Source organism: Falco peregrinus, chromosome 3 (assembly GCF_023634155.1).
Source record: "Falco peregrinus isolate bFalPer1 chromosome 3, bFalPer1.pri, whole genome shotgun sequence".
Taxonomy (NCBI): Eukaryota; Metazoa; Chordata; class Aves; order Falconiformes; family Falconidae; genus Falco; species Falco peregrinus.
In genome coordinates this window covers 29466376-29493023 of record NC_073723.1, presented here as the reverse complement: position 1 = coordinate 29493023, position 26648 = coordinate 29466376, and the positions used below count along the sequence as shown (strand labels likewise).

Here is a 26648-nt window from a genome sequence, read left to right as displayed (position 1 = left end):
ATTAACATATAAAATGGGCATAATGATATGACATGTATTTCTAGCATTATTAATACATGTGATCCTCCTCAGCTGCATGCTAAAGACACAGCATTTAAATGACTGTACAATGTGTATATACACACATACATACATGCATATATATTTCAGTTAACATGGAGACAGAACAGCAAACTGGATTGAGGGTTATCATCAGTTTGTGGAACTTTGAGTCGATAGAGCCAGCTTGCAAAATTCTACTCATTGAAGTACACAAAGTTCTTTTTTTTTGTTTGTTTTTGATAGCCGTGTATGGTATTAATCATAGCAACTGTCTGGGACAGTAGTTTTTTGCATGGGGGCTGGTAAGTTTTCATTAACAATTTGGCAGAGCTGGAACATATTCACAAGGACTTTTATCATCTGTGACAAATATCTGGATAATATTTTTCATTTTAGAAGTAATCCAAATACGATTCAAGTCAAAGCTACCCGCATAAGATAAGCATTGTCTATGTGTTATTTAACTGTCTCAGAATGCCATGAAATCAAGAATACAACAAAACAGAAACTGACTGCTGCAGTCCAGCATTTGGTTGCGTGCACTGTACTGACCACAGCAGTAGAAGGTGGCCTTTCACATGTTTTTTAGACTAACATACATCACTGCATTTATGGCATTTCATGATTCTTCTTTGCCTTTCACATTAATGAGTGGTAGGCCACACAGTACCACATGTGCTCTGCTCACTACAAGATGCTACATTCCACTGTCCCCAGATGTACTGAGCATTAAAGTTTACTGCATCTGTGAAGTTTGGGAAAATGTGAAAAACAGGGACAAGAATTTTATGGTTTACCCCCTTGTGGCTTCCACCCAAGACATCCTTCTCAGGTAATGTCACATGAGCAAACCACCCAAACATAAAAGGAATGGAGATAAGCACGAAGCAAACTGAACTGTGGGGAAAGTAGGAACTGAACCAATGATCTCCCTTGCTCCTTCTGTGAGGATATATGAGCAGGGCAGCTATATCCATGAAAGAGTGTCTTTCTGCCCTGACAGCCTGTCTGAAGCAACTCCTGATGGAAATCCCATACAACTCTTGGTCATTGTGTCAAGAGTGAAAAGGAAAAAGACTATTAGTTGTCCTTACCTGCCAGTCCACACTGAGGAGGAAGGCACTCATGAATGGTCCTTAGCAGTATTATCTAAGAGCTCCAAGTGAAGAACCTTTGCTTCTGACAACTGGGACAGGGCTATGTGGCTTGTTCTCCTTGTCCAAGAGGTTGGGAGGGTTAGCAGAAGACAAAAATTCCCATCCCTAACTCTGGGGTAGTCCTCAGGAACTCACCAAGCTGGAGCTCACTGATCTGCCTTTCTCTTACATGCGTTACACACATGTAGAGAAGAATGGAGCCAACAACTTTGTGGCTGGGGACTGGTGTTTTAAGTGGTCTGAAAAATGTCGAGGGGTCTACCATCAGCCTGTCCCCTGCCTAGCAGTTAATTCTGCCCCTGCCCCCTCTTAACTCCCAAATTAATCTTTTGGCCTTAATCGCAACACATCAACTCTGCCCCAACTCTTTCTAAAACTCTTCAAATTGTGAAAAGAAACAAGAAAATAGGGAGAGCTACACAAAGGCAATGAGCTCCTGCAACCTTCCAGTGAGTAATGCCTTGGGAAGAATGACATTCTACTGAAGTTCTCAATCACATCTGTGTCCCAATGTATTTTAAGCCTTTCTTGTGGATCAAAACTCAGAAATGAGGCAGAAGGTGTACTTTGGACCAGGAATTAGACTGGATTGGGAGCAAATCACGAGAGCATCTGATTTTATGGTAGCTCAGACACATGAGTTATCCCTGACGAATAGAAGTTGTGTGAATTGCAGTACTGAGAGCATAGTGTGCCAGGACATAATGTTTCAGGACTGTCAGTTCAATGCAGATTATAATTATAAGAATTACTTATTCATTAGATCAGGCACCGAAGGACTGGGTTTGATCATAAGATCTTTAGGACCAAGACCACCTAGTTGTTTCAGTCCAATCTTACTCTGATTTGAGCCTCAAGGTGTACTATTAACCAAATAAGTAACACAAGACTCAGTATCACAATCATGTTGATATGGAACACATTTGAAGATGTTTATTTTCTACCCTTGACTAATGTCCCGTGGTTGTTAATCATATTCCAGGTTGTTACCTTTGCTCTGGAAACGTAAGGACGAACATTGCATCCACATTATTTTTTGTGTCTCCTGCTCACCTCCATTGAATGTCTCTTCATGCCCTTCCTCAGAGAGATTTTATCTGCCTGCAAAAGTTAACACAATGTCATCGCTCTGTTGTAGCCAGTTGAAATAGCCAGAACAGTTCTCCAATAAATACATCAAAAAGAGAGAAACAAAGAGTGGTTGGGTTGGCCCTCACTAGCAGCCAGTCTTCCACTCACTCCCCACCCTCCAGCAGGACAAGGGGAGGAAAGAGGAAAAACAGGAAAGAGAAAGCCTTTGGGTCAAGCTAAAGACAGGGAGCTTGCTGACCAATTACTGTTACAGGCTAAACTGGGGAAAATAATTTATTGCCAATTACAATAAATCATTACTGATTTAGGTAGTGGGAAACCAAAAACAAGAAAAAGAAGAAACCAACATTTACACACTTAGAGAAAATGCACCCCCTTTCCCAGGTTCAAGTTGACTCCAAGCACCTCTTCTCCCCTCCTTATTATCACCACAGGTTTCACTCCGTCCCTTTGGTGAGGCACTGGGAAGTCTCTTCTTCCTTCTCACTCTTTTCCTCTGCTGCAACATGGGTCCTCCACGGGCTGCAGGGAATATCTGCTCCACCACAGAACACCTCTTCCTCCTCACCCTCCTCTGCCTCCTGTGGCCTGGGTGTTCCCTATGTTGTTTTTCACTCTTTTTATTTTCTCTTCCTCCCTCTGGCTTTCCTTGCTCTTAAATATGTTTCTCCAGAGTGCCACCATCATGGCTGCGGGGCTCACCTGTGCCCTGAGGCAGGTACATTGGAGCCAGCTGTGCCCGGCATGGGGCAGCCCCGGCCGCTACTCACAGGGGCCGCTGCCAGCGCCTGGGCATTTGTACCCCATACACAAAGTGTTACCTCCTCTGTAACAAAGTGGAGAGAAGCTGTCCCATGAAGAGCAGCAGCGGTCTTTTGTAGATGTCTCACCCCACCAGCGGTGATCAGATCAGTGCAGAGAACGCGGCTGAGGAGAACTGCCAGAGGGTGTCATGGCGGAAGAAGAGGAAACCACTCGAAAGCAGTGGCACCACTTGAGTTATTGGGAGGGACTGGGCAAGGCAGACAAATTTCCAGAGTGGGCTGCAACTGAAGGTGGTGGGAGAGACCTCTCAAACCGCTCAAGGCCTTTACTTCCTCATTGCGTTAGCCTGTGACACAGCCTGATGCCTGGCAGAAATGCGACTCGCGGGTTTGGGGTAACAGGGAGGGCCAGGAGCTGCTGGGCCGCAGCAGGGACTGCTGGTGCCTTGTGGGCCCTCTGAGCACTGGGGCCTGCTGGGGGCCTCTGAGCCACGGAGCAGGGCCAAAGCCCCGGTGCAGGGAGTCCCCACAGGGATACAGCTGCCTGCAAAGCACAGCTGCAGTACAGGAAGGCATACATGTGCGAAGTATAGTAACACCTGCAGAGGTGCACAAGGGCAGAGACAACTGGATGACTTTAGCTGCAACTAGAGGAGGTGATAAGGAGGCAGAAAGAGAACATGAGGGAAGACCAAGGAATGCTAGTTTTCTCTGAAGCCACCTGCAGAAAACCCTGCCACAGGAGTGTGTTCAGATACTGAGAAGTTTAGGAGGATTAGTAAAGGCAGGACACCAACTTGCCTAAAACAGCAGTGTTGCAGTATAGAATTAGAAGCAGAAGGAGGAGCAGAAAAGGAAGGGGAGCAACAGTCCAAGTTCTATCAATTTTTTAAGTCCATCTAATTTCAGCAAAGGCTTAAAGAAATAAAACAAAACCTCCAGGGGACTCTTCCATCTGCGAATTCAAGCTTTGAAGCAAAATCTGAGGGGTTTTGTCTTTATCAGATCTCTTTGCTGTCACACTTATTTTTCCCATTCTAATATTTAATTGGCTTCGGCAGAGATGATCTATTGCTAGTTCTGTGTCAGGCCCTTGCCAGTAACTCCATGGGGTCTGAGCTTCCTCCAGTCATCTCATGCTCCTATTTAAAATATTTTAACTGGAAAGCTTAGATAAATGCATTTCGAAGATGACCGTTTTGCAACAAAATTCCATCTGGTCAACGTTAGGTCCACTAACCACAGTGGGAGTGAAAAATAAACTTGCCTTCATGTTGAGGCTGTACCGCTTCAGGTAAACATGATTGGAGTAACTTGCTACTAATGAGCATCAGCACTGACAGCAGGAAAAATAGCTTTTAAGAATCCAAATTTCAATGCACACTTGTTGGTCATCCAGTACTCACTTTCTGTTTCTTAGGAAGATTTGAGTGTTTCTCCAAAATCACACTACTCTTTGGAGAAATGGTGGATTTCTCAGAGTTTCCAGGCTTCAGAAAGGACATAGATGAGGTACCTGCATATGGAAAGAAAATTATAATGACGGGAAGCTGAAGGGGTTTAATATTACATAGTGCTATTGCTAGCCCTACTGCTAAATGGAGTCACTTAATGAATAAACAGGTCATAATGTCCTTGGGGAAGACCTAAGAGGATATTCACAGCTGAAACAAGGATGAAGCAATGCCTCTTACATCCCCTGAAACTGAAAAACTGGTGAGAACGAAAGTTTCATCTCTCTGGTTATATGTAAGTTGATGAAGCACAAGAAACCAGGGAGGTGAAATGTGTATGTCAGGGGTCTTCAAACTACGGCCCGCGGGCCAGATACGGCCCCCCAGGGTCCTCAGTCCAGTCCCCGGTATTTACAGAACCCCCCCGCCCCCCCGCTGGGGGTTGGGGGGAAACCAAGCAGCCACAGATGACTGCCTGCCACTTCATCCGCACACCGGCCCCATTTAAAAAGTTTGAGGACCCCTGGTGTATGTGAACCAAATACAGTTGCCATGTCACTGCAGAATGAAGAAATGGCCATATTCCTCTCTGCAGTGGGACCTGGGCAGTAAAGGCAATTCTGATTCCCTGCAACTTTCCCTTTCTTAGAAACCTTATCATTCAGAAGAATGGTACAAAGAGCAACTCACTTGCAGACAGCATAAGGAAGGCAGAGGTTTATGTATGCAACTCCAAGGCAGAGGAAACAAAATCCTTATACTGAGAGAATGTCACCTAAACTATAAACTTGTCTTCCTAAAGTACAGAACTTGGTTAACAACCTGTAAGGAATGATGATGATGAGGTTTTCTCTAGATCTTCCTGCATTTTAAGGAGTATTCTCTCCTCCTCCAAGGCTTCTATGTACTTGGAATAGGACCAGGAAGCCTGCAAGAACCATTAAAAACCATCAGCCTCCAGACCATGTTGCTAGCAGCTCCTGATCCATTTCAAGTGAGACAAAACCCTTGTTTATGTTATATCCCTGTTATTAAATAATCACAATTATTAAGAAAAGGATTTTTTTTCATTACAATATTGGAATAATGGGAAAAATAGTATTGCTGCAAATAAGCACATCTCAAAACACCATGAAATGCAGTTTAAGCAAGTTCGACAGATGTGATATTTACATTCATTTATTCTCCATCCCTTGCCTGAGTCCTATTCTCTCTCCCTTTGTCTTCAAAACCTAAATACAACAGACCTTTCCCCTCCCAAAATATTACTGTTTTGTGCTACTGAGGACTCGATTTTATCTCTCTGCCACATCCTTCCAGTGTGTCCTTTCTCAAATCATCAAAGCTGTCATTAGCCTCACAGTTTTTTCTGCCTGCCCTCTCAGGCAGAACACTGCTACGGTTACAGGCAGATCAACAGGAGGTGTCATCCTCTTCTTTTCTAAGGAACAAATGTTGCTTTTTGTAATGCAACAACCACAGTTTGCATTCCATGTAAATTTTAGGTCACTCTCCCAAATCAGTATGGGAACTATACTTTTATTTGGGCTTTTTTTTTTCCCTACAACATGAGAAGTTTGGGGCCAATTTGTCATGTCATGTCATGACTCATGACTTCTAGCATCTTCCTAAAGCAGAAAGGGGCTTGGAGAAGAAACTGCTATGTAAAAGATGCTTGCTCTTTCTGCAATTACCTGCCTCTTTTTGAGGGCTTAGGCATATGGTATTGATATACTGGCTCACTCAACCTGCCTTTTTTTTTTTTAATAAGTATGAACAAAAGTTAAAAGGTCCATTTAAGGGATAAAAGTGTAAGCTTTACTATGCCATTTGAACTGCATTTTCATATTTCAGTGGTATTTTAGGCTGCCTGCTTCTATGTTCTTCTCATTGCTAATGTAATGTCATGGGAAGAGCTCTATGGAATACAAGCAGTGGCTGAAGTGTGATTTACTCTTGCATCATCTGACATAGTTCTGATTATGTGGTCGCATAGATTCCCAATTATGTTATGGCAGTGTCAACTCAGCTATGAAAGACCCCTTGATATGCCCAAGGTGGCATGTCTGTTCTTCCTGTTTCTCTAATAAAACTGTTACCTTTTCACTAGAGATTTGATGCATCAGGAGAGTTGTTCTGGAAGAAGTACTGAAGAGCTATTTTCTGCCAGATTTTCTATTCAAATACCTAGATTTTCTAAATTAGTTCAGCTTCAGGTTTTGACATATGAGCAGAACAGGTTTCAAATTCTTTCTGGATATGAATTTCACAAGTAATGAAAAGCTTCTTATTCCAGAATTGAACTTCCTTTTCTTCTATTTACATTTAAATAAAGATTCTTTTAAAATCTACACACCTAAAGAGCTTAATATGTTGTTATATATTAATACTACTGAGAATCTAAATCTGAAAAAAATAAATAAATAAAGGAAAAAATCACTTGTAAGGTAGGTAAACTTATACCAGCAAAGTTAATTGTGGAAGAATGAAAATTTATTGAAGAACCATGTGACAGTAGTCTTCAAAACCAAACTCCACCTTCCCATTCTCCCAAGATCATTTTATCTCTCTTGAATTATGATATCTGTAGGAACATGTTTATTGCTCACCTGCCACTCATATCCATCTGAAAATGATGCAGGTCCTCTCTCCACACTGATGTTATCTACAAAAGCACTGCCTGATAGACCAATGAGTTTTGTTCCCACTTCTTTACCCTGCCAATAATAAGAACTCATAATTAGATGTAAACAATAGTTACTGAGCTAAAGTAAAAACCAAAGTCTGAGGGATTAAAAATTGCCATTGGAAACAAGATAGTGTCATACGCAGTAACGTTTTGTAATGCACGGTTTCATAATTCGTCACATTGGGAATAATAAAAAATAGCAAAAGATACTGCTTTTTTAAGGCTTTTTTTTTTTTTTGTCCTAATCAAAGTTTCCTGACCTCTACACTCCTGCAGTCTGTCCTCCTTTCAGATTCAATACCTGCTCCAAAATATAGCTAAGTGAGAGGGCAGATCTGCAACAGAATGTATTTCAAGGACAGAGAGGCCATTGTGACCCTCTAATTAGGCCTCACATATAAATGTAGAACACAGGATTTGTCATGATTAATTCCAGCTTGATCCAGTAGCTGTGAATGAACTACAGTATACATGTTAGGAGAAGAGGCAATCTGATTTAAAACATTTACAGTGAAGGACAAGGTGTTGTAACCCTTGGTAAACTGCACTGGTGATTAACTTTGTCATTTTCATGTTGCTCTAGTGTTTTACTAAGGCTGCACCTTTGCACATCTTGTCTGATGGCCCCAAGACTCTTTCTGAACATCAATCAATGTTCATAATTAACCTCACATAATTAACCCCACAACATCTCCATAAGGTGGGTAATATAACCCTGTCATGTTGCAAATGAGAAAGTGAGAATTAGAGGTCAAATGGTTCCTAAAGTCACTCAGAAAGTCCCTGAAAGATCTGGAAAAGGATCAGAATATCTTACTTCCTTGTTTCCAAAGTGCCTTTTCCTTCCTCGTCATCCCCACTTTCCTATGAACCCATCATCTATAAGTGACTTTTGGGTATAGAACTGTGCAGGCAGTGTGATGTTTATCTCCTCTCCAAGAAGCAGGCTTACTAAATTCTGTGGTATGCTCAACTGAGGGAACCGGGATGCCAAAGCAAATACAGAATTAGTGTGTGTACTAATATACTACAGTTTACATTTGCTAGCTTTCTCAATGAGAATGGTGCATTAAGTGAGGTCTTTAATAATGTCTTCTCATAATAAATTAGGCAATGTCATATCCCATGACATTACACCACTTACTAATAAATAAACTTACTGCTAAGATGCTTAAAGAGAGATGAGGGAAACATGGAAAAGGAAAATTAATGCTTATGGCTTTACCTTTCTCTGCTAAGGGCATGGAAAGAGTAAGTACAGGTCTGCAGTGTAAATTAAAACTATTTTGTATGCTTGAAAGCAAAAAATCCAAAATCTATTTTGGAGATAAAATGCAACTGTATATACAACAAATTACAAATACTGGCATCAAGGCAATCTGAAAAATGTGACTAATGATATCTTTAAAAATATGTGGCATGTGCATCTAGCATTAGTGAATAAATCCCCAGATGGGCCAAAGATGAGCCCATATATCTGCGCCACACTAAGGGCAAATGTGTGAAAACAGAGAAGCAAACCATGCTTTCCGAAAGCAACATCTTCTAAAGCAACTATTTCAGTTCAAGCTTACTTTACCCTGTACCTTCCCATCCCTGCCTTCCAGACACTAAGCTTAAAAGAGGTCTTAGCATTGTACAGTGCTTGCATGGTGTCCCTTGCTGTCAGCCACTCCTCCCCTGTACTGTCCATTGCCAGGAAGCCTTTGATAGGATTTGCTCCAAAAATAACAAATAGGCACACACAAAAAATACTGAGATAGTCAAATAATACAAAGTCATGCAGTCAAAACCTCCTTATCTGCCTATTTTTTCCAATATACTACATAAAAATCCAACTCTTCTCCAGTCAGTTCAGAAAGTGAGGTGAGCCCAGGTAGATTGGGCATCCCAGGCAAAAATCTGGGAGGAAGGAGAAAGTAAAATTCCTCCCCCAAGACCATGATTGTTCCATTTGACATAAACCCCAAATGGCAACTGATTTGTGGTGGCAGGGGGGAAACACATACAAGAAAAAAAAAAATTCTAACCCTTGCCAGAGCTTTCCACTCCTTCAACGTGAGCCTGGTGGGGCAGAGGAGCATAGACATTATTTTAAATGCCAAGAAATCATCACCTTATACAAGCTGCCAACCTGCTATTGCAGTATCCTTCAGGGATAGTGAATCATTTGTCACTGAGGGGACAGAAATCTCAGACAAGAGAACAGGGAATGGCAAATTCTTTAAACATTAATAGAAGGGGGAAAGGGCTTCACAAACTTATCTGTTCCACTTACTCTTTCAAGAATTTTTAAAAGGCAATTGGTTCACTGATAATTTTTTGTGAGAAATATAGTCTGCAAACTGTTTACTGATCTGCATTCTCTGCCTGTCATTTTCTAAAATTTCTTACCCTATTTCCCAGCTTAGAAGGGCAATTCACCTTTCCCATTTGTTCTCCATAAAAGCTAGGCTTTTGCCCTCCTGGCCAAGATTTGCTCTTTACTTCCTTGATCTTAATCAGAAATCTTATAGACAGGCAACAAACAGATGGAAAAAATAAGTCTGTGAAAACACAGAAGTGCATTACTTTGAAATATTGCATTCTTGCACTGTAAGTATTGCCAATGGCCTTGCCAGATATATCTGTATGGAGGCAACGTGCTTTGGAGAAAGGAACATGAGTTCTTGGATTTTAGACTTGACTTGACATTGGTGTGTGGCCTTGAGTAATGCTTCACTGGTCCTCAGTTTTCATGTGTCTAAAACAGGACAACAATTTGTACATGTTCTTATGAGCATATATGTCTTTATCTGTCCAGGTACTCATATGGTTTTCATCATGAGTAACATCTCAACACATTTGTACACAGTATTTAAAATATGTAAAGAGCTTTTAATGCTACTTCTGATAGTTTGCATGTCCAATGATTTCTCTGCTCTTAAAGGAATGTTCTCTCCTCAAAGCTGGCTGAACAATCACATTTCGTAAAAAATAAACTTTTATTAAGCCTATAATCAATAGAAAAAGTCCAATATATTTTAATAATAAAATTCCAAGAAAAACAACTTTACAAGCAAGCATTCCGCTGTAGAGGTCACAGTTCTGTTAATGTACTGAAACTGTCTGGAAACTCATTGTGAATAGTCTAACAATTTCACTGTCAAAGCTGAGAAACACTCAAGAAAAGACAAAGACTACACAAAGCAATTAGAACATAAATATTTTTTAAAATAACGTGCAGACTTTTCAAATGCTCCTTCTGAAAAACAGATATGAAATCTGGTTTTGTTTTGCTCTGTTTTGCTTTCAATAGTGACCCAGAACTGTAAATTCTAAAATAGGACAGTACATACTGAAATGCAAACAGGTCAGCAGTTACCCGTTGTACACATGGACTGTACATAGATTACTCTTTTTTTAATTCAGCCCTCTTTTTTGCTGTTCTTTTGGCACAAAAGATGACTAAAATACATTTTCCCCCTGCTTAATGAAAGGAGTATTCCGTTGACTCATCTGCTTCAAGTTAAACATATGTATATGCATCAACAGGATTGGGAGCTAATTGCCCTAGGACCAGGTTCCATGTAAAGCTGGAATTCTAACAACAGGATTTCGGTAGCTTTGGATCCGGCTAAGAAAGGGTTGTTTGAATTCACGAATGTTTGCTCATGAAGGAGTTTTTATGCAGTTTGTCAGCTGCCACGTGAAATTTTGTGAGCCTTACCTCTGCTGTTTTGCCTTCTTTCTTTCGCATCTTTTTTTCCTTTTTTCTTTCCAAGGCAAGTAGAATTTTGTCACTAGCCAAATTGCTTTGAAACTTACAAAATTTCGGCCAAAATTTAAACAGAAGAGCAAAAATACTCATCTGCACAGAAAGAAAAGAAAGTTGGTCTTGACTGTATTAAGAAAACCAAGTTTACTGTAAAATGAAATGTAGTTTACCATGACAATGAAATAACTATTTCTTTTTGAATACACAGCCTTGTTCCTCCCACGTACTGTGTCCTGACATTTCAGCCCAGCTTTGCTCGGCACATGCTTTTCATCAGTGTGTTTATTACTGGTGAGAAATCTTCCTAAAACACAGTTAAAAGGCACTTTCTTTTTTTATATTTCCCTAAACAATTGTTTGCATTAATGAAAACATCCATCATTTTTTACAAGTACTCTTGATAAAATATACACCAGTAGAATTGCTTTTGCACCACTGTTCTGTTCAAGTATTTCAAATATTCTGTTCATTAGGGAGAGAGCTTTTTTCCTTCCTTAAGAGAAAGGAAATACTTTTTTGCCTCTGGAAAGGCTCTTAAACCACATTACAGATCTATGAGCAAATCTTGGATAATTTTTAAATGATATAATCTCTCACAGGGTCGTTTTTGAACTAGAGTAAGAAAAACAATTTTAGAAAAAGCAAACAGAGGGGTTCAGTGAATTCTGTTGCTGCACGTACTAAGGCTTACAGTTTTCAATTTATTTAGATGTTTAATTCTCATTGAGAAACTTGGCTTCAAACGAGCCGAGCATGCTCAGCACCTCACTTGCTTCTGGCTCAACAGACTTGAAAGTGACATGTGAGTCACTGTCATGTTCCAGTCACAGCTTTTGGGCCAAGTTCTTCCCTTGGTTTTGTGCCACATATCTGGAGTTCACTGGGTTTTACACAGGCTGTATTTCTCTTAGGACCAATATGAACCCTTTTCTCTGACAAACCATTCATCTTTTGTGATCCAAACACTTTATGGACTCACAGTCAATGTTTAAATGTGTTGACAGCAATTTTATAGGAAAAGAACTAGCTTTCTTGGGTTTAGAAGGTAAGACAGAGAAGACAGTAACAAGGAATTAGAAAACAGTCTGTAGTAAAGGTTCACAAATTGCTGTTCTGTCTGATGAGTACAAAGATCAGAGAGAAAATTGTCTACAGCCATTTAATACAGACTTTCTGTAACAGAAGCGAAAGCCGTTCTGTAAGTTAAGCTGTCCTTGTGCTTTACTCACATCTGCTTTTTCATCATAAACTACAAAAAAAATACAAACTTTCTAAGTGCAGATTACTTCTCTGACATTAATCAAGGTGTAAAGAACAAGCAACTAGAAACATAGACAGAATTAATTTCTACTGCCAGAATTCCTAACACAGACCTGGGTAACACCTTTCCAAGATCAGCTAGCTGTCAGACATAGTCCAGTTACTGAGCAGTAAATATCTGAAGCTCCTCTGTCATCTCCACCATTCAATCTTCATTGAAAGGCATAACTATAGCATTCTCCTTCATGCCCAGCCTTACATACAGAGTCCAAATTGTCACATAAGCCTGTCCTTAAAAACTGGGCACACAGACTCTAGCCAGACCTATTAACAGATATTCTCCCAGCTTCTTACCTGTGCCTCTCTAAAAATGTAAGGTCCTAGTTCTTTCCTGTGCTCCAAAATCTTTTTTGCTTGTTCAGTTGGGATGTCAATCTGCAAAGCTGGGGGTATGGTGGAATTAATAAAGCAGTCAATAATAGCTGTGATCTTTTTCTGGATTGTGGCATCATCACAATGAGAATGGCACAAGTCCTGAAAGATGAAAAATAGCATTTTCAGTCAATGGAGAGACGCAAGACCCTTTACAGGGGCCCAGTGATCAAAGAGTAAAAGTCATACAAAAATAATTATACAATAAATTCCTTCAGTATGTAGGACAAAATTCTTATTGCAAATGTGCATGGTCAAAGACATAGTTAAGACATGAATGGAACTTCTGGTTTGCAAATGCAGATGTGTAACAAGCATTGCTTTTAGGGGATAACCTCTGCCTGCACATTCTGATGGAACAGGTTAGTTTTATCCTGCATTCAGTCTAAGTACGTTACTGGCAAATAGGAGGTATATGTGAAAAGAAAAACTCACCTACAGGTGTGAAATGCACTGATTTTCCCAATGAGCCTGCTATGACTAGCATAGCCATGGTACCAAGACAAAGAAATGCTCTAAATACTCCAAGAAAAGGGGGCAGTTATTTAGAGGGTACAGAGTATCATGACCAGGAACGTTGGTGCAAGAGGGGACAATTTCAGCTACCAGTAAATCATTGAAATCTAATTTCACCACTCAGTAAGATTTTCTAGTTTCCCAAAACCTCAGTATTTGAAATAACTCTGTGAGGGACAGAATACAAAACAAACCTGAATTTACAAGGGTGAGATCCCAAAGGACCACTGGGGGTTTTCCACTTTTTTTTATGTGATCCTGTTGTTCTTGTAAAACCTGTTATTACTGTGTTTTCACACTCTGAGAATGCTACCATTGGACTTTGATGGGAAGGAAAAATGATTCGAAGAACTTCCCTCAAATGCTTTGAAACACAAACCTTCCATCTATACATAAACACCAGGAAATGTCTATAACACTAGGAGGTTGTCACATATATCTACTAGAGTCACAGTAAACACTCAGAGAATTTTCAGAAAAAGAGATCTTTAAATGAAGAATATGCATTTAGTTTTGGTATAGGAGGCTGGATATTCACTTTGTGAAGAAATTAAATACAAGGCTTTTCACCAGAAATGTGGTATGTGAAAGAGCTGGCTTGTTTGATTATGAATACTTTTTAGTTTTGTGAAGGAAAAAAAAGAATGATAACAGCTACAATGAGGAAAGTAAGGCAATACAAAAACATACTCAATATATCCTAAGAACATATTACGGCTTCCTTTGCTGATCTAGCATAGAAGAAAAAGCACAGAGCTATAGTAAGAGGGAAGACAAACAAGCCATATGATATGAAGAGAGATGAGACATGAGCATAGAGGAACAGATGGAAATGATCCACAGAGTTAGATTTCTTCATATTTTTTTAAAATAAAATATATTTTTTTTATTCTCCCAAGATGTGCTGCCACCCTGATGGGTTACAAGGAGCAATGCAGTCATTGACTCCTAAAGGGAGTTCTGTCTAAACTGAGTGCATGACAGGGCTCAGACAACACAAGTATGCACTGTGCAAAGCGCTGCCCACGTCCTTGGCAATATTCCTCCGGTTCAGCCTGACCCACAGCGCTCCTACTACTCCAGCCCTTTGCTTCTATAAAGAGCATCAACTGCCAACCATGACAAATCGCATGCTTGTAGAAATACGGTCAGATTGTACTTTTTCTTGATAAGAAGACAAATAAAATTAACACAAATGGAGGAATTGGGGGGGGGGGGGGCGGGGCAGACACGACACCACAAAAATAAAACAACGAAGGCTTTCTTCGGAGAGCAGATCCACAAAGAAAACAGTCTAATCTACACTCCACATTAAGCTGCAGAAAGTTTACATGTCCTCCACCATGTAGCAATGAAAAGTCACAAGTCTGAAAATCATCAAATATTTTAAGAAGGATTTATGTGATGGAACTACAGGTGCCTTCATGTCCAGTTTCTAGTCTAAGCTAGTCACTCTGTAACCCAGAGAGAGACAGCAGCACCCTCAGCGAGCATTTTGGCTGATGATTCCCTGCTTGAAGATCGAAGCCTCTGTGAAGAGGGGCGATTCCCTCCTGGAAACAAAGCAGCTTCAGCTTCTAAAGCAGACCCCAAATTCAAATGCATAAAATTAAACAGTGAAAATATACCCACATGCCTGCAGAGGATCTCCAAGTGCTACTGAAGCATCAACTGTATTTACCTCCTAATTCTTGAGATTGTTAGCTAACCTCATTCTCCCTGCCTGCCATGTGCACCCAGGCTACATTTAGGAGCCCGGGAGAGGCTCTGCACTCCAGTAGCACTTTTGCATCAGTAATGTCCCAGAGACAAAAGGAATGATGAACAAGGGAATGATCCCTGGTGCTCCTGCATTCAGTCTAGGGTGCTACTAGGGGGCTGCAGTGTGATTTAAAGGCTCACTCCAGAAGTCGCCCATTATGTTTCACCCCACACAGCAGCAATTTCACATGTATGTATCTGGGAGAGAGGCAATCCCTGCTGACCTTCCCCATCATGTTTCACCTTGGCCACATCCTCAGCTGCAGTCAAATGTGAGTGCACAGAGTGCAAGGGAGCTGGGGGTCTGCATTATACATACAGGTTTTTTGGGTAGATACTATCTTTACATCTGTATATTTGACAGAATTTTAAAGTTTTCTCTGATTTTTGAGGGATTAACAACTTTGGCAACAATCCCATTATTTAACAGTGTGTAACTATAAAGACAGAATGAACATTTTAATGCTTGCATATTTTCTACTGCTCAACAGATGTATACCAAAATCTGAGCATTAGCTAGTTGGTAGTGTCCCTTTCGAGACTCAGAAGAATGTTACAGTTTGCAGAAGCCTGAGGAAATACAGGGATAATACATTCAAGTCCTTAAAAATAGCTACCCTTAAGAAGTGAGGATTTTCATTGCAGAAAAAAATAGTTTAAACGGTGAAAGAGCTTTTGCTATGAAAAAGGAAATTCTTAAGAGATATTCTTGTTTAAATTCTCCTAATATGCAGTAATGGATGCATTTGCTTACAAATTCAGTGATACTCCCCTTGCTCCATTTTACCACCATACCTTATACTTCTGTACTTCTTGCCAAAAGAGCACTCCATTCTCCAGTAGGTCTCCTTTCAGTGACACAAAGTGTTGAAATTGATTTGCTGTCACTGGATTCAACAGCGCTTTGCGGAAAGCAATTATTTCACTAGATGAAGAAACCCGCTTATTGTCCACATGCTGTTGAAAGAAGAAATAAATGCACCAAATAAACTTTGTTTCAAAAAGCAATAACAAAAGCATTAGTTAGCATAAACTGTCTGATTCTTATCTTTGCACTGACCCTAACTTTCAATAGTTTATGAGTTTATGACATGGATACAATAGAATGTGGCAAGGTTTCATTTCTTTCTCTCCTTTTTTCTTTTTCTTTTCTTTTTTTTTTTTTCCAGTTTGGTTTGGGCAACATTTTTTGGAAGACGTGATGGGAGAGGAAATGACTGACAATGATTTAGACCATATGACTACATACTATAAAGTATGGAAACAGCTATTGTTATTGATTATGGCAACAGGCTACTTTTCTAGAGAACAGTTTGAGTTTTGTGCAAACAAACAACAAAGAAAAAGGAACAGACAAACCACATAGCTTAAAGTTGTAAAATGCTTCTGACAGGGATCTCACCAACAAAATGAGCTTTGAAATGTGTTGCCATGATCACCAACAGAAGCCAGAGAGTTTGCTCTCTGCGGAATAAAGCTACCAATAGTAAAACACACTTTAAAGGCATCAAGGCATTTTGGAAATCCTCATGCTGCAAAGCACAGAGCGGTAGGCAGCCAGGAAAGGGTGGAGAAATAAAGATGGCTTATGCAGGGATAGTTTGTCTGAAATTAAGCTCAGGCTGGCCTGCCTTCCTGAACAGTTATTGTGCTGCCACTGAGGAGCAAGCCAAACGACTCCTTTTTGTTATCAGATAGATGAATGAAAACTGTCTTCTAACAGTGGTATAAAACTCTTGAAGTCGTCAAGGGATGGAGTGCTGTTCAATGGTCAGCATGGGACAGAAACATTTGTAGTTGTTGCAGACAGTCCTGGAAATCTAACCTGATTCTAAGATGAAGGTCTTTCTGCAGCTTCTCTTAAAAACAGGGGTTAGGCTTAATGTCCTACCATAGAGCCTACCCTTGCAAGAGGGTGGGTGGTGGCTGTCCAAAAGGTCCTCTGGTTAAAATAAAGTCAGCTGAACTTAGACAGAAAGGTGGGATCTTCTCAGCCCTCCTCCAATTCTCCAAACATGTTCTATCCCCTGTGACCAGGATTTAGACAACTTGTGGGAAAAATTACTTCTGGGGCATATTCATGAAGGGAAGAACAAAACATTGCTCCCGTCCCTATACTAATATACGAACACTGCTTATTTTATGGGTCAACAATCTTGAAGCAGAACATGGAAAATAACCATCTTCCCGACAAACAGACAAAGGGAAAACTCAGTTAACAGAACCCACATGCACTTTGGATCCCTTTCGAGCTAATGGTTTGCATGGATAATTGGTGACCGGGTCTCCAGTTTGATTTCAACAGACAATAAAAGTTCAACTGAATAAATGTACACAACTTGTATGTTGGCAATCACAAAGAGTTCACTGCTCTTCAAAAGGGAAAAACTGGCAAACATCTGATGAAATGTATTATTATAAAGGTTTAAGATGTTTAAAATTGATATTATCTCAGTGCTGTAAGATTAAAATACAATTCTAAATGAAACAGATACTGTGAGATATGATTAAACCTGCCCACTCCACTGCATACTTCACATTCCCTTTTGTGTCTGCACGTAATCCACTTGCAATAATAAATAAACTACCAGATGCTGGAATGAACAGCTTGTCCCAATAAGTCCACTGCATGCAAAATACAGATAAAAGTGAATTAAAGGTACAATATCAGTTTGAGGAGGGTTAAGAGTGCTCCAAAGCCCAGAACAAGAGACGTTGTTTTCAAGTGTGACCTTTCCAGCCAGGAAGGGCGAGAAATTTACCATGAACATCCAGCAGGGAGCTAAAATCACCAGTAATGTGAGTAATCAGTCCATTACAGCAAATACAATCATGCCTGCTTTTGACAGCATTACATTTGGGCCTCACACTGTTAGCAGGGAAACTGTGAAGGATGTGCAAGGTCCAAACAAAAAAGACAGTGAAACCGCACACAAAAGAGACATAATAAACTTCACTTGCCTTCCACATCCTAGCTGTCTTCTCCTGTTTTTGGTGTGAAAGATCTTCAGTTATGTCCTTTATCTACATTTGAACAAAGGATTATTATTGTATTTTTTAACAATTCTTGTTTTATGTTCAGCCTTCTAATGACCAAGACCACAGTGGTAAATAGCTGATATGTCTTTGTATACATTTTTATATCTGAAACTTGTTGTGGACCCACTCTGAATGACATCCCTTCAGCTATAAATGAGCACATGCTCATTAAGACCGGGGTGTTAGAGAAGACAAGAAGCAATAGCAGCAGACTGTGCTTTCCCACTAGTTTACCTTACCCATCATGTTTTGAGGGATCACTTATATTAGGAACAAATTTGGGGCTTTTTTTTTTTTAATGAAATGTTTTCAGTTCCTTTGGACAGCTGCATCAGAAATATAGTCTTGATCCTGCAGCGTCTTTGTAGCAAAAATACACCTCAAATCAAGGGCAGATTTTCTGAATAAGGACTACATAGCATGCCCACAGTGTTTGGTCACTGTGAAATATGAAGCCAAGTGGAGAATGTCATCTGGTTTCATTTCTTCTAAAATACTTTCTTCAAAGGACCTTTTCATCCTCTGAATTTGCAATAAGAAAGAGAAAAGAGCAGTCAGACATAAACGGAGTTAGGAAAAGCTCATTAGAAGTATGTATATCCTCTAAACTGTATATTAGTGTTGAATGCAGCATTTTCCAAACTGCGTGGGCTGCTCTCCCTGCCAGTACAGTGCAGCAGGTGCAAGAAGAGGCATGAGCTAGCTTCCAGACCTGGAAGCAACTTAGCCTTATTGCATGGTCTTGTGCCATGCCTTGTAAAGAAGGCAGAGTTCAGCTAAAAACGCAGAGGGTTAGGAAATTTTGTTTTAATCACATAATCGTTATTAAAATTAAAATTTGTCTTGCCAGAACCTATACTTGTCAGATTGCTTAGTGCTCTGAATCAATGAAAAGGATCCAGATCATATGCACTTGTGACAACACTTCTGACAATGTTCTTGATGCTAAAAAGATCATGGAAAACAAGTTTTACGAATCAATGCAGTGTGCATATGTGTCTGCTTGGTGGAACTGTAAAGTTTCCCTCTGCTGTGTAATTCACATTTCAGAGCTGTTGTGGAAGTGCAAAAAAACAAGTCTATTTGCCCCTACACAGATCCCAGCTACAGAGGCACTCTCATAAAAGGCAGATGTTAGCTGCTCTGCCCATTCCCCAGTCTTTCTAATGAACCAGCAGGAGTGAAAGGCTCCTCATTCCCACTTTTCTGGCAACTTTCTGAAGTAACCAATTGGTCTAAGGCTTGCAGCAGTTAACCTCCCCACTCAGCAGAATTTCACAAGTCCTGGAGTCATTTCTACAGGCAGTGCAGCTCCAGATGGGAGAATATGGGCAGTGTAAGAGAGAGAATACAGCGTGGGAAGCCCATTCATTTGCTTGTGTTCTTGTCCCCTTGGGCAAATCCTTTACACAAAGCAGCAGTTCTTCTGTGTGCAAGTGTATGACTAGGACAAAATGGCATACAGAGAGTGCTGCACTACAGCAAAGATTAGTTTACTCCCCTGGCAGCCTGGCTGGCAATGGAGCTAACGCCAGTTCCTTCAGATTTAGGATCTAACTACTGTCAGCTAGACTAAGCCTTCAGAGGAACTGCCTTCACAATTAGCGAGTTAAATGCTTCAACCTGTACATGCTACAGCATCTCTTTCAATGACTGAATGTGAGCTGTGGACTGCTTTTCCTCTGAACCATTTTATCTGAATGGCAAATTATGAGCCAAACAAAAACAATGCCAGGATGTGTTGCTTTGTTAAAAAATTACCTTTGCTTGTCTCTCCGCCCCATGGTGTTCATCTGCCAGGAACAATGGCAGCCATTGTTTTTCTAATCTCTCCTGGACACATTGCTGAATTTCTAGCAGAACCGCTGCCGAAAGTCGATCATGAAGGATTTGTCCCCATCCTCCACCTGAATGCATTAGCTAAGCAATCCAAATACAACAACACATGACATAAACTTTTGTGTATACCAAAAGTCCTTTATCTCTCTACATCCTTGATTTAGCAAAGCATGAGCTTAACTGTAAGCAAAGCATTTAATGCATGCTTACCCAAGGCTCACATGTACTTTTCATAAAAGGGAACAGATTACAATTGTCCCTACCTATAATAGAATACAGGCTCCAGCAAATAATACCCGAGCTTGACCAAGTAAATTTCCTGAAGTATAAAGATAGATCGGAGTACCACAGCTCAGACTTGCTGTCTGTGGCTTTACTGACATACTAAAATAGAAAGCTGAGACAAGTTACTCTGCCTGAAAGCCATTTTTACACTTTTTCTGAGCTGTGTTGTGCAAGCTCTGGCTGCGGCCTCAGATCAGGGTTTAAGAGAGATGTTCTGTAAAGAGAGGGGAGGAAGAGCCTGAACAGGAAGGAAGGGACCCCCACAACCAGAACAGAACCACATGTCTGGCCAAAAATATTGGTAAGATTTGAGGAGATGGCTTGGGGAAAAGCTGGAGGAAAGCTTCTTTTATCTCAGTCACATTCAGTGTGATTGTTCATTATGAACACTTTTGCAGCTGATACCTGCTCTTGTTTTTCTCTGGTAGCTGGGCTGTTGGGTCCGAAGAAGTAACTTTTGTTTAAGTACTTGTTTTTAATGTCCTTAGATTTTTCCTCCCTTTTTTCTTTATCCTTGTGGAGCATCTTTCTGAACTGTTCAATATCTAGCCAGCACATGAGATCCATGCTACAAACAAATTTAAACAGAATGTTATTTTAATAGTGAGTTAATTTCATCAACATTCTAGGGAGTTACTAGTTTAACCACAAGCCACCAAAGTGTTCAAGTCCTAAATACCAGGTCAGATTGGACTGAAATGTTATGTCATTTTTTTCTTTGCCGGTACCATCTGGTGAGGTTGTGGCACTTGCTGAACAGGCTGATCAAACACACATCTTAGGAGTCTCATTTAGGGTCCCTTCTGGGCTACCCTGAAAGGAGTAATCTCCTCAATGTGCCACTGCTAAATCCAGCAGGGACTGTGAACCAGACCCATAGCGCAGAGCTCTCAGGCAGAAAGAAAAATTAAACAGATGAGAATCTGAAGCAGTACTGAGGCTGTGAGCCACCAAGAGACGAGTCGACACCTCTTGTTCTGCTTCCTCATCACATTGCCTGAGAAAAGAGCAGGGATGACAGCCGGGAACATCAGCCCCAGAAATCATCCCCTTCCTACCCCATGTAGGCAGAGAAAAACTATGTATGGTAAATCTTGTGTCTAGGGCGGTTTGTGGGCTACATTTTCAAAAATTACTGATTCTACTACTTATTTCATTATTCCCAGTAATGACAAATAATCTCCATGTGCAATTCTTGATCTATGTATTGTTCATAGTCTTTTGAGTGTATACTATCAATTTGTTTTAATAGGACATATATTGGTTTTGTTCTTTAAAACAGAGGACAGAATAAGTGACATACCTACAATTTCAGTTTAATTTGTATGACTGTTTTCTGATAGTATCTTACTAGCTGAAGTTTTGTGAGTATTTTAATGAGGATGTTCAATGTATTTGCAGCAGGAAGTATGAAACATTAAATTCAGACAATTCTGTTTCACTTTTCCATTCAGCTACTAACTGGCTTTTCCAAAGCATTAATCTATGAGTAAAACTTTTGAAAGCATCCGACTGATTTAAGAACAGATGTCCCCCTTTCAAAAGTATTTTGAGACCCTTACAGACCTAAGTTCTATTGAGAATGAAATTCTTTCATTTACTAGTTCCTCACAACATGAATAAGTTCACCCAAATGCAAACAATCCAAGTTACAGTTACTGTGGTTTATGGAGTTACTTCTTGGCATCTGCTTATGACAACTGATCAAATATGTCCCTTATTTAAATGCGAAATATATAATCTTAAACTGTGTTAGGTTAAACTGTTTACAGTGATGGCTTATCCTAGCACACTCTACTTTTTCTTTTCAACAGATCAGGAGCATGTGCATATTCAGTTAGTCTGGCAAGACTAACAAGTGGTAACTCACTAACCCAAAGTAACACAAATTGTCCTGCAATTGTGTGAATATACCCTATATATTTTTTAATATATTAATTAATGGAACTTTGTTTAGTTTACCAGAATTTGTGCCTAGGTACTCATCAGCCTTCCCAAAACTTGGGTCACTTACAATTGGGCAATAACAGAACCATAAATTTTAATGGAAAAGGCAAATGACACATTTGTTGTTTTTTGCTGAAATTTTCCAGACTGCGTTAGTTCTAGGATCCCTTCAGCTTATAGCACCATTAAGGATTTTTACTATAGCATGCCAGCTGGACTTCAGAGTTACTAGATCTGGACCCAGCTCTAAAACACTGTTTTGTGAGACTTTTTCAAATGTTTTTCCTCATCATTAATTTTTACAAAAGAAAATTTCTATGTAAGTTAAAAATTTCTCTGCCTGGCTCTGTCACTTAATATGATACTTGTCCATGATTAACAGAGAGGCCAGAAGTCCCAGATGCAGTTCAGCACACCTGTCCAGGACCCAGTCCTAGCCAGTGACCTGTTGTGATTCCTACTGTTTCCCCAGTTAGAGAGGAACTCTAGACCAGCAGTCTCCAAAGTGGGGTGTGTGCACCCCAGGAGGTATGTGAGACAGTTCATTAGGAGGCAGGAAGAAAATATTAGAACTTCAGTATCACATTAATATACTTTATTAAAAAATAAATATGCATATATTGAGGGTTCATGCTCTTTACTGATGGGATGCATGACGAGAAAAGTTTGGAGACCATTGGTCTAGACAACTCAGAAGTCACTTGACCATAGACACCCACCGCATGAGAATCTCTATCTGAACTTATTACCTACAGTCTTTTTGTAGTCAGTGAGCAGATATAGCCGTCCTTAGAAATGATCCATCCAAACTGGTTTTAGATGTTACCTTCAGAATTAGAAGAATTGTGTCCAGAAGCATGTATTTCTCTCTCTGACTACAAAGAGAACCTATGATGATAAGCAGAAGTGATGACACTGAGTCTTGGCCAGAGGAATCCTGTGCTAGATACCCATCTCTGGACACTTTTAAAAAAGCTGACCAATATCCAAGCTAATGTAATAGCAGTGCTTGACTAGAAGCAATAGGCAATATGCAAAACATCAGCTCATGGGAACCTAGATTAAAGGAAGGAAATGACAATTTAAGGACATGATAGCAGTTACTTAAAAAGTATATTTGCCTTTTCCTAAAACAGGATAGAGATTAGTGTGGGGCTTGTGGGGGGTGATGGTGGGGGGTGGCGGCAGTTGCGGGGTTGGCAAACTGACATTTACTTCTGCTGGAACTTCTGTTTAGATCTTCATTTCTAAACAAATGGGCTCACTTTTTCAAAAACCCTACATAAACTGTATCTGCTACAAGATGATACCTTATTCTGTTCAGATCAGTGCAAACACACAGCTGCAGTTACTTTCACAACTGTGGGAATAACATGGCTGTCTTCTATTTGTACATTTTTATAACATCTAGCTTTAATCTTTAAAATGTACTAAATTAGATCTGTACTTAAAAATATAAATTTTTATTTATTACAGGCTAATTGCTCTACTCAGGGGTTTGCCACTAATCAAAGCAGAAACTGAAAGCAGAACTGTAATACAAACATGTTATGACAAGAGAATATTTACCCCCAAAATGTTAAGACAATTGAGTTGCCTGAACAATGTGCATGTGGATTTCATAAATATACAAACACATTCTTTAAAACAACTAAATCTTGTGAACATTTAGATAGCCAGGATCCCCAGCAAAAATTTCTTCTGAACTTAGAAATGGGTAAAATAATAATAACAAAGAAACGTACCCTGCAGAATGCTCATTAAGAAAAGCCCAGAACTGTTCTAACTTCATTTTGTCGTGGATCAGGTCAGATAGATTAGGACCTGTAGATTCTTTGTGAACTTGATGCAAGTGCTGATCTTCTTTGAGAGCATCAGGGTGGCATGGCAGACACGTGTCAGCAACAGTACTCTGAGGGAAGAAATTATTTCCCTTGCATAACTGCTTTTTTCATCTCTGTATTTTGCTCAGTCTAGGAATCCTTGCATTAGACAACTTTCCTCTACAACAGTTTTTGATTGCTGAGAAAAAAAATGAAGGCTCCAGCTCTTAATCAGCTTTAGTTCTATTGCTTTAAACATACCAGTGTGTGTGGGTTCCATAATCAAATAAATCAATATATACCTGTAATTTACTTGAAATTCATATATTTACTCAAGAATAAGGGCCCAAAATACATTCCACAGACTTTAGTGAAAACTATCTCATTGACTGCAATTATACAGTGGTCTGATATTGATGTAACTGACAGAAGACCTGTATTCGTAATTAAAAAAAGGCTGTTAATCATTCCCCAAAATGAATGGTAGAAATCAGACTACTTGCCTCTCCAGACTGGGATTTGGTCAGTCTTTTATTGCTGATACGCAAAGTGTTAACCCCCTCTGATAGAAAGCATTTGTTTTTGTTAGTAGGTACTTGTCTTACCTCATCCTTCTTGGAACCACTCTCTTGATGCAAAGCCTGGAGCTTTCTAAAGTACACAGAGTCCAACTGTCGAGTTTCTTCCACCAGCTCCACCTAATAAAAATAATATCTTATGTCATCCCTACAGTACACATTATAGAAAGATGGAGAACTGGTCAGGCACTTTGCCAGTGACAGTGGACAGAAAAGAATACGTTTGCCAGTAATGAGGCTGATATTTAAAAGACACTAGAAGTCACATCCTTGTGACAAACAATTCAGTTAAAAGTTCTGGTAGAATAAAATTATAATGTAGATTAATTTAATGTAGATTTCCACAAAACACCACTAAATAACTATATCTTTAAGAAAAGAACTTTGTGTTTTAAAAATTACTCAATTATATTGTGTATATATTATATTATGTATATTGTGTCAGACTTACCTGATTGCCTATACCAGCAAATAGTGTGTCAAAGTGCCACTGAGAAACACAAAAAGGTCTTAAAACAATGACTTTCAGTGAGAAGTGTGAAAAAGATAGAGTGCCACAGACTTCCAGAAATGGAAACTTAAGATGCTATAATATCTAAACAATGAAGGTGAAAGCTTTCAGACTTTCAGTCTTGGCCCCTTCCTTAGTTTTATACCAGGTAATGCCTTAAAATAATAAATTGTGCATGATTAGAATTCATGAAGTATTGGCATTTTTAAACTAAATTAGAAGCCTTATATACATAACTAGAGCCGTTCTCCATAACTCCGTTATGTGCAAACATTCAGTAACTGCATAACGGACCAACGGTTTGGTGACCCTCTTGGCTGACTAAACCATTCAAATGCGGGTTTTAGGGTATTTAGCAAAATTGAGTCAATGTGTTATACCGATTAGCACATCCATTACAAAGATTAGAAAGCTGTGGTTTTATTATACAAGAGCTGATGTGCAAGGGAGAGAAGAGAGTTTTTAGATTAATATTCATTACGCTTTTGTCTAAGTGTGAATACCACACTAATCACCGTGTTATCTGAATGCCTTCAGGCTCAGTGTAACTCTATTCCACTGTTTTAAAGTGCTTTTGGGTATTCTTTCCTTTAAAAGAATAAGTAGTTTAAAAGTAAATAGGAAAATAATTCAGAACATTTTTCATAAAGTTTAAACAGAAAGCAGAGACAGGATGAGAGTCAACAATAAAAAGGAACTCCCGTTTTCATGTTTCATTTAAAAATAAAAATATAGATACATACTGACCACGTCCCAAATAAACAATTTTGGACTCACCTAATTCTTGATAAAATATCTTGTTTCATTATGGGCCAAATATATCTTGCTGTATGGTAGAACAAAGGGGAAGAGTAGAGCCAGGGACTGAACAAAATACAAAGCAGACCTTGTCTCCTGTGCTGGGAAGGAGTGCGTCTAAGCATCAGGCTGCGCCTAGTACAAAGAGACTCGAGTGCCTCCTAGAACAGGTCGTTTTATGTCTGTGTATTATAACTCTTCAGAAACACATGTATTGTGCACTCAAAAGGATTAAGTTCTGGTTTTTCGTGCCCTGATTAAGAGGTTTGTGCTATTAGGGCACCGAGAAGTCTGCACGTAACTACACTTGCAAAGCAAAGCATCATCTAAACCGAAAAGGTAATAGATCATCCCTCTGTTAACTCAAGGAGGTATAAAATGACACGTGCACTAACTTAAAGCAAAAGTTTATATTTTCAGTTCTTACTCTGGAGGAATTCTTCCATCACTAGAAGCAATGAAAACACTCAGAGAGTGGTCAAAAGCAGAGTCCTTTTTATACAAAAATGATGTATACTAATAATCGATTGAGTCAATGACTTGACTTAGTGGGGACTGGCAATATATATTAGACAACTAGTACTGATAATACACATGGAAAATATAGATTTATGAAAGACTGTACTGTAAAACTAGCCTGAAAGTAAATAACATTTCAGATTAATGAAAGCAGTGGTCAATTGCACAGTATTCTGCAGGTCATAAGCAATTACAGCTGAAATAGCTTAGGAAAAAAAATTTATCAGAAAGCTTAGAAAAGATGCTGAAAAACAAAAATATTATTTTGCAGATGTGTTTGGATTAGTATATTTCATTTTAGTAAGTTTTTTTTCAATGTTCAAACTTTCAAAATTTCTTAAGGAAATTAAGTTATCACAGGATGAGAAGGAAAGTCCCCTTGTGA

The 26648-nt window shown here is 39.5% G+C and overlaps 1 protein-coding gene across 1 annotated transcript in view; it reads right to left on the bottom strand.

Annotated features, from left to right (window-relative positions):
- Positions 1 to 2059: 2059 nt before the first annotated feature.
- The window catches only part of RGS22 (regulator of G protein signaling 22), a 62610-nt gene continuing 38021 nt past the window's right edge, over positions 2060 to 26648 (bottom strand). Inside the window, exons 15-26 of the mRNA XM_027777768.2 lie at positions 24463 to 24555; positions 23780 to 23946; positions 20493 to 20655; positions 19725 to 19883; positions 17886 to 17948; positions 15720 to 15881; positions 12570 to 12749; positions 10908 to 11048; positions 7119 to 7226; positions 5332 to 5437; positions 4462 to 4571; positions 2060 to 2300 (exon numbers count right to left, since the gene is read on the bottom strand). Of these exons, the coding sequence (XP_027633569.1) occupies positions 2229 to 2300; positions 4462 to 4571; positions 5332 to 5437; positions 7119 to 7226; positions 10908 to 11048; positions 12570 to 12749; positions 15720 to 15881; positions 17886 to 17948; positions 19725 to 19883; positions 20493 to 20655; positions 23780 to 23946; positions 24463 to 24555 (1524 nt within the window). The 3' untranslated portion in view covers positions 2060 to 2228. The remainder of the gene's footprint in view (positions 2301 to 4461; positions 4572 to 5331; positions 5438 to 7118; positions 7227 to 10907; positions 11049 to 12569; positions 12750 to 15719; positions 15882 to 17885; positions 17949 to 19724; positions 19884 to 20492; positions 20656 to 23779; positions 23947 to 24462; positions 24556 to 26648) is intronic.